Genomic DNA, 8747 nt, shown 5'->3' with positions numbered 1-8747 from the left:
CATAATTATATTATCTGTTCCATTGTAGATTAGTCTACTGTATTTGTATAGATTTTGTTTGTGCCAACTTCAATCAAGATGAACTGTGTTTGACTTACTGAAGTTGGACTAATGATAAACCATTGAAGACTATCTTTACCTGATACATTTATTACATTTCTCACAGCAGGCCATATTAAATTGATATTGATATAATTGACGTCAACAGGGGGACCTCCAACACACTTCATGATATCCAGGCTGCAACACTCCCATTTTCCAGCTGGTGTCCATGTTGAGCTTTGTTGAAAGGTCAAGCCTGTTTTAAAAGCAGGCTTAAAGTAGATAGATAAAGATTCATGCCACATTCACACATTTTAGTGGCTTCTTTGACTTGACCTAGGTGAACCTGACTCGTTTGAGCTAAAGGATCTTGATTTATTTCAAGGATTAAAAAGATCCATTTTGATTTGTCAGAGTTGAGTCAAGGTGATACATGCAAAAGCAAATCATCACCCTTACCCCTGAATTATTATGATTGCTACAGGTTTCAAATGAACAGCCTTAACAGTTAAACCGCATAATAGCTGAGAAGCTGTGCACTCATTGTGATAAACAACAGGAATGTGGAGCACCAGCGTGCTATTTTGACTTTTACAAGCCAGAAGCTGTGAACTATCTGCCAATCAGCAGATCAGACCCACCTCTGCAACCACTACAAACATCAGCATCATGGACTGGTATAAAGGCCAGCACACAGACACATCCATTCGGTTCTTTATCACTTTATGAGGACCAAATTCTATCTATCTGTGAGGACAGAGCATTAACCCATGACTGGGAAATGAGCACAATAGACAAATTATACATGACACAGATGTGGATTCCTCATTTTTATTAATTATACAATTTACAATGACACCTTTAAACCTTAAAATGTGGGATTCTGGAAATCTAATATTCTGGATAAAGGGAGTAAGTGTTGGTGTCTAAAGCCCCATTACACAACAAATAAAAATAAATAACAGGCAGAAAATTAGATTAAATATTTGATATTAAATTCAACAATTGATAATCATATTAATTTAAATTCTCAAAGTATTTTTGAACTCCAAAAACAAGATATAACTGTTAATGTTAAGCATGTTCTATGTCAATAAGAGACCTGTGTAAACAAATCATTTAATCGTTTTCATCAAAAAACAAACAAGATAGCCCTGTTGGATAAACGTTTTGTTGCCCTAAAGTCATTTCCTGTTTTGATAATATGCTTTTATTTTGAAGGCAACTCGTAGGCAATTGGCATGAAGTTCCTACTGCTTGCACAGGTGACACAAAGTCGGAAATGTTTTTAGTAAATACGGCGAGATTAAAAAACAGAGCGCGGCATTAATGGATCAGCATTACCTGAAGAGGCACAAGGTTCGTGTATTTTGTATGACTATAATGTAGATGTTTGTTTCTACCTGAATTCGTTTTTGTCAATACTAAATGTCTAAATTGTTTGTTGAGTTAGCCTAAGCAATGAATTGACTATGGTCTTGTAAGAACATTGCGAAATCGAGGAATTATTTACTGGGTCTGCAATTCCCTACCTCAGCTAAGAACTTAAGAAAGGTCTTTGTTCAAACCCTGATTGATAGGGAAATGCACCAAGCAATTCTTTATTAGGAGTCACTTCCCATACCCTGTGCAACAGGTGATCTGAAAAACCTTCCAATTAACTAGGAATCATGAAATGTATACAACATGAATAGTAGAAAACGAATAAAAAATTAAGCGTGAACTAGCCTTAATAAGGCCTATGAAGATTTCCCACATTACAGTAAAAGCAGTGTCACTGTTTCATCTGGAATTATTAGTGAAAGGAAGCGCCAAGAGTTTATTTCTGTAAAAGAATCTATAAAGATCAACATGGTTCTCACCTCTTAAAGATTTAAGAATATACGGATAGCTTAGTTTGTATTGCAAAATGTATTCTCTTTATTTATGTCTTTGTAAGCCGATGCATATTTCATTCTGAGAATTGCTTTCATGTGAAATCGCTTTTATCCATTTTGTGCTATTTTACAAAGAATACTGAGTTTGAAAAGTTCAAGCTGATGTGACCAGGAAAAGATAAAGGGACATAAATGACAGCCTTCAGAGGAACAGAGGGTTGACAATCTCATTTCAACTGTCTGCGCATCGGATAGAAATGTTTACAGCTCTGCTGCAAGGCTTTCCTGAGCAGAGGAACAAAGCACTGACAGAGTTTATCACATCTGCAGGGCTTAATACACAGCTGTAGTGATGCTTAATGTTTCTTTGGTGTGGATGGTTGCAGCACGCTGCTATAGATGTTAACTGACTGAACATAAGAAAACATATTACATGCTTATATCTTTTCACTTTGAAGCTATGAGCCCTGTCATTCTGCATGTAAAGGCCATTCAAAGGCAATGGACTCCAGCTTTCTTCCACAAAAAAAAAAGGAGTTTGCTTAAGCCCCTGAAAGCATCTGACAACTCCAAAGACCATTTGATATACCGGACAGTGTGTATGAGGAGGTTAACATTGTATGGTTTACTTTACCCGGTGCCTACATTGCAAACAATTTTTTTTATCTTTAAAAAATCCATAAAATGCACATCCACTGGGTCTATCCCTGGAATTTAATCAAGAGTTCAAAGAAACGGACATCCTTGTCTCTACAGTGTAGACAACTCCTTGCCCATTTACTTCTCGGAATGGTGTGATTTATTTACAAAGCCTTTTATGGTCAGCACTTATATTTGATGACTTACAACGAGAAGTTGATTGATATGATACCTGATGCTTTGGATGTTTCTGAAAAGGTTGCTAATACCTTTTTATTGTATGATTTAATGGTTTCACTTTTATGTGCCTTTTTATGGCTTTATTGCAGGTTGCAGACAATTGGTCCTTCTGGAAATGTGATGTTTGGACTGTTCTTACTGCGGTCAGCAATTCATCATTTCAGTTAAAAACTCATTTGTTGTGACACATGTTGGCATTTTAGTAGAGTGGATAACAGTAATTGCAAATAATAAGACAAACAGTTGTATGGCCTTGCCATTTTAACTAAACCCTACCAGTTAAGGATAACTAAATTCAACAAGTCAAAAATTCAGTTACAGTAAGCAGCAATGTGGATATAAACGTGAAAATGGTTTGAAAGATCTAATAGTTAGGCAGCAGTGGATCATCACTAAGGGTCTGTGGACAAGTACAAGCTGCAGACAAACTTTAAGAAGAAGAAGAAGAATCGGAGGATGAAACCCTCTTTATTGTCACATACATGCACGCCGCAGAGCACACACAGTGAAATTGGTCCTCTGCATTTAACCCATCCTAGTACTAGGAGCAGTAGGCAGCTACCGTGCAGCACCCGGGGAGCAATGGGGAGGGGGGATTGGAGATGTCCGGTGCCTTGCTTAAGGGCACCACAGCAGGGCCTAGGAGGTGAACTGGGACCTCTCCAAGTATCAGTCCACTTTCCATATTTCAAGTCTGTTTGGGGACTTGAACCGGCGACCCTACGATTCCCAGTCAAAGCCCCTACTGACTGAGCCACTGCTGGACTTTGTGCCCTGTTTAAATGGAAAAAGGATGTTTATTGTTTTGTTTATTTGCTTAAGAAACATTAAGATAATTGAGCATTTAAACGTGCGTTGTGTTGGTAGGTTTTGCATTGTTGGTTATGCTATACATAAAATAAGTGAATGCTCATCAGCATTTTGAATAATGCTGAACAACAATAATTTGAGGCCTCCAAACCACTGAGGCAGCCACAGCTTCATCACTATTTCCCAGGATTAACACTTCTGAATTGCACCTAGAATGAATGCATCATCTCCCTATTATCCATTGTTATATATCTAATATGACATAAATTATGAAATAAAAAGAACCTTCTACTCATTAATGCTATAAATTAAACTGACAGGTGTGTCTTCCAGCTGTCAGTTTTAAGCCCAAATAAATTGACTTGTACTGAACATGCAAACATATAAACATATTTATAGCTGTTCAATATTGGTTGTAGTTTTAAAATCATATTTTGATAAACTGAATCCTTGTCCGTCTGCTTTTCTTCATATAGCCAAAATGAATTTGAAACCAAGAACCGCTCATACCATATGACCATGTGCACTGCCAGAAACTAATATAATACTGATTCATGACCACATGGTGTCAGTGTTGCTGAACCAAAGAAAATACAGATTGCAGCCCTTTTTTTCTTTTTCTTTACCATTTCGAGTCCTTCACACTAACCTTTGCAGCAGTTAACACCTCTGAAGCATTTTCCGATAAGTCTAAGTCCAATCTGCCCTCAAAATCTTTTGCAGCAGAATCCAGTTCAGAAAATGCACCTTTTTAAAGTTGGTGGATCGTGCATTTTACTGACATTCAGGAAATATATTTTAGTCCTCATGTGTATCAGTCAGGTGCAATATGACTTGACACATGTCATTGTGCTAAAAGGATGTTGTCCTGTGGTTTGGGCTTTAAAACTGTTTAACAGTTGAAGCTTACCACTTTATTCTTGACCTTGGAAACAGAAGATGTCAAAAACAAATATGTCCCTGTTTCTGGAGCTTGCAACTGTATCACATGGTCCTCAGTCAAAAGCAGTTTGTTCAATTGTAATGGAAGTGGGGGTTTGTACTTATACACTCAAGAGCTCCTGAAAAAGCAAGCAAGTTAACCTTGGGTGAAAAAAATGTTCTCACCATTTTGTTGCCACTTTCTAATAAGGCGCCCTAATGTCACTTGCAATTACAAATGGTAATTATTAATACGAGTTTCTCTAACTTTCCATCCAGTTGATCATGTTGATCATTTGGATGCTTGCAGATCCTTTAAAGAAAGTCAGTAGATGAAAAATGTTGGGAAAAGATTTCTGTATGGTGCCTTATCACAAAGCCTCACCAAAAACTCTCTTGTGAGCACCACTAAACGTTTTTGTCTCAAAGTGTTCCCATGCAATGTTCCTTACTGATATTCTTGAGGCAAATACTTGGTATGGTTATTGAGTGTCCCAACCACTGTATAACTCATCTTTTCTGTGACTTTTTGTTAAGGTAACAGACAAACAAGAGTGTTTGAAGTTTTTAATGTCAAAGTCAAACATTTACACGATTCTTCCTCATACCAAACCATACGTCGGCATCTCCTCATCTTCCTCGTCATAGCAAATGCAATTAGTTCATTATGTAATTACAGGAAGGGAGCAGCAAAAAACAGAGCCAGCCCCTTAAGAAAAGAAAACAAAGAAGAGGAAAATAAAAATAACAGTTTTTTCTAATTTTTTCTCAAGTGCAGATTTGAAGACCTTAGGCATGCCATTGTCTGTTATGGTTTCCAGTTGTCTGTTCTACAGTGTAGTTTTATCTGTACATGGCTATAAGGTTAACAGCACGAGGGGATGACAGTTACATGATGTGCGCCAAAGTGTCTTTTTTTTCAAAATGTCCCGATTAGTAGGTGATGGATCTCACATGTTAGGCTCCAATATGTTTGTCTCCCCTCTCTGTTTTCCAGTTGACTGAAAGATATTCATGTTTAAACGTGCAGTATAAAAAAAGATACACACTCACACAGATTCATGTACAGCAAGTTCCCTTAAATCTTAATGAGAAGGTTTGAAAGGTGCCATAATGGAACTGCCATAAAACAGCAGTTTGTAGAAATATCTGCCACTTTGAGAAGGCAGGGCTGTGTCAAGAGTCTCGGTCCAAAATGTACTAAATGGACATCGCCTCCAAGGGATGGAGAAACACTTATCTCTACTCTTTCTCCCAGAGAAAGAGCATGTGTCCTTCTGTCCCTCAGAGTAAGAAGCGGAGCAGAAGCAGAGGAAGCTGTGATTGTATTCACCAAACCCTTTTCAACAGATTAACTCCGTGCGTTACGCTTTAAGTTCTTCAGCACAGTCCATCAGTAACAGAGCTCCGTTAACAGCTATGTTGGGGATTTGGGGGTAATGAAAGCTTAGGGAGTAAGCACATCAGTGGCCTAAAACAAGCAGGGAGTCATTCACAGAGTTGTAAAGTTCAAGGTATATACAGGTATACAAAGTGTAATCACGCACATGAACACACACTTTTCTGAGGATGATTACCGTTGTAAAATGAAGACTTCCTATTTCACTGTTTCCACATGTTTGGTTACCTTTCAGTGAGGGGACAGTCAAGCAGCAACGGTGTAGTTAGTTAACAAGTGGAACATTGTCGCACATCTTACCTGAGTGTTACTCTCCTTTCTGACATACTCTATGCTCTACAAAGATCTGTGAACTAAATTGTAGCACATCAAGCACAAGCATGTCTCCTTCGTCTTATCTGATCCATAACAACCGGTAAAATGAAGAGACACGCTTACTGGCAATTTTCAGCAGTGTTACATTTGCCAATCCGGACATTAATGAGATCAGTGCAGATCAAGGGAGGAGAAGAGAGGAGAAAAGAAACTCATTAAGACCACAGGGACGACCTAACCCTATTATTCCTATCACACCACTGAACCACACACTGATGATGGGAATTAAGATGTGCTGGCCTCGATCCACACCCACTCCTCAGCCCAGTGCAGCAGAGTGTGTCTGGAGTCGTGCGGTAGCTGCAAGGAGGACGAATGTGAAGGAGTCTGTTATCTGTGCAGTTCAGCACAGCGGTATGGGCGTGTTCAGGTCGGCACTGTGCGGTGCAAAGAGTACAGCCAACTCTGCGCTGCCATTAAGTTGTGTTTTTTTTGTTACAACCTGCGGGACACATTTTGTCAACTTCAGGCCATAGGAACTGAGAGAATGGCCCAAGGTTACCCAAACTTACTCCATGATAAAGTAGGAACAGTTTAATCCACTGAAACTAACTCACTTGCTGCCATCATCTCTATTTCCCTGTGAGCACATACATAAAATACACATGTATCCAAATAGGCGTGGTATCCAAAAGGCTCATGGTTAAGAAAAGAGAAAAAAAGGTATTATCTTTTTTTCATGCAGAGTTTTTTTCATTTCCTTTTTTTTCTTACAGAAATTTGGTTTTCCTATTAGTCCTACTTACAGTATCATTACATACAGTAGATGACATGTCTGAAATTCCTTTTAATGAAGCCCCACACATCAGTCAGAGGGATGAGTAATTATTTAAATACATTTCATGTTTAAATACTTGCTGGGGGGAGCAGGCAAAATGCTACGGCTACTTTAATGAGAGGCAATATGTAAAGAAATGATGATTAAGAGCACATACACACAGTGCATATGAATCGCGCATTGCGCAAATCCTTAAATGAGTTTGTCTCTCTACTTTAATATGATGTATAGTATGTGAGCGTGTGTGTGTGTGTGTGTGTGTGTGTGTGTGTGTGCGTGCCTTATGTTTTCTGTATGAAAGTTAATGCAAGTTATTATATACTCTATGTTTCACAGCCACTGAATCATGTCATAATCTGAGGCCCTATGCATGTTCACATTCTGTAAATGCACTGTATGAGTTTGTGTTTTCATGCTTAGGTCTGTGTGTTTGTGTAAGTGCGTGCATGCGTGCATGTGTATATGTGTGCACGTGTGTGTGCGAAAGAACAGTTATGATAGAGGAACACTGTTTGGATACTGTAGGTGTGTAATGGACACAGCACCTCAGTCTACTCTGAAACTGTGGACAGTCGCAAGGATTAACATTGCCGTCTTAGCAAATACACACATACAATATATACATACAGACTGGGTGTAAAGGCAAAATAATGAAGACATATTTTCACACGCGCCGGAATTCAGTGGTACTACTGACACTACGGGAACCTTGTATTCTGAATGGTTACATTGGATTGCCGTAAAAAAAAAGGCATTTTGACATTGTTGCAGTTTGTTCTGAATCATTTGTTTTTAAAGATACCTGATTTAAGAGATCAGCACGTATTTCTACAATATAACTGTACAGTGACACACTTTGTCAGTTCTTTAATACTTTTTTAAGACTTGTTAAGGTTCTCACGGGATAAGCAGTTTAATTGGTTAATATGTTTGTCTTGTTACCATAGAGTTTATTAGGCTCTGAATTTGAGAGTTTGATTGATTTGAGTTAGATCCAAATAACTCAATCGAAGACCCGTTATTTATTTTCAACTATTTTGGCTGGATAAGACCTCGGTGGTTTTCAGCAGATGGTTCACCAGATGAGTCCAAATCTTGCCTGCTATAGCCTCACTAAAAGTTTTTATATGAACTGAGGCATTTTTAGCATCAGGATTCACTCAGTCTCAGTCTTTCTCTTCTTCACTCAAATCCCTCTGTGGCAGAGGGTCAGGCATGCATTTGATTCAGGTACAAAGAAAAAGAGAAGAATTTGTCTTCCTCCATATGGACATACAAGAGGATATTTGCTTAAAAGCAACTTTCAGTAGTAGTTAAAAAAGACTTCTTTTTTTTGAAAGTACTCTTATTCAGAGCTTTCAGAAGAGTTAGTCCATCACTTGATTAAGTTAAGATGCCTATAAATAATAGTCAGAATCCAAAAGTTCCAATTTGATAAACAGCTTTTAGAAAACATCTTTTCTCAACCCTCTCTGTTTTTCAGAAAATGGAGTAGTGTGGTGATGATTGCTCAATTGCAAGGCTGTCACAGGTAGACCTCTCGGCGTGACAATGTGAGGCAGGACGTGGTCTTGTAGTCCCCTCCTGTCCGCGTCAGTGGAATGACCTCAGGTGGGTTCTGGCCTTCTCCTCCTTCCTCGTCTTGCTGGCGCCTCCCAAAGCCTGC

The 8747-nt window shown here is 38.6% G+C and overlaps 1 protein-coding gene across 1 annotated transcript in view; it reads right to left on the bottom strand.

Moving 5' to 3' along the window:
* Positions 1-5082: 5082 nt before the first annotated feature.
* Positions 5083-8747, bottom strand: part of pcdh7a (protocadherin 7a) — a 39680-nt gene continuing 36015 nt past the window's right edge. Inside the window, exon 5 of the mRNA XM_063882711.1 lies at positions 5083-8747. This exon is cut by the window's right edge and continues 398 nt beyond it. Coding sequence (XP_063738781.1) covers positions 8607-8747 — 141 coding nt within the window. The 3' untranslated portion in view covers positions 5083-8606.

This window comes from Eleginops maclovinus, chromosome 5, assembly GCF_036324505.1.
Source record: "Eleginops maclovinus isolate JMC-PN-2008 ecotype Puerto Natales chromosome 5, JC_Emac_rtc_rv5, whole genome shotgun sequence".
NCBI classification, from domain to species: Eukaryota; Metazoa; Chordata; class Actinopteri; order Perciformes; family Eleginopidae; genus Eleginops; species Eleginops maclovinus.
This window is presented reverse-complemented; position numbering and strand designations above follow the sequence as displayed.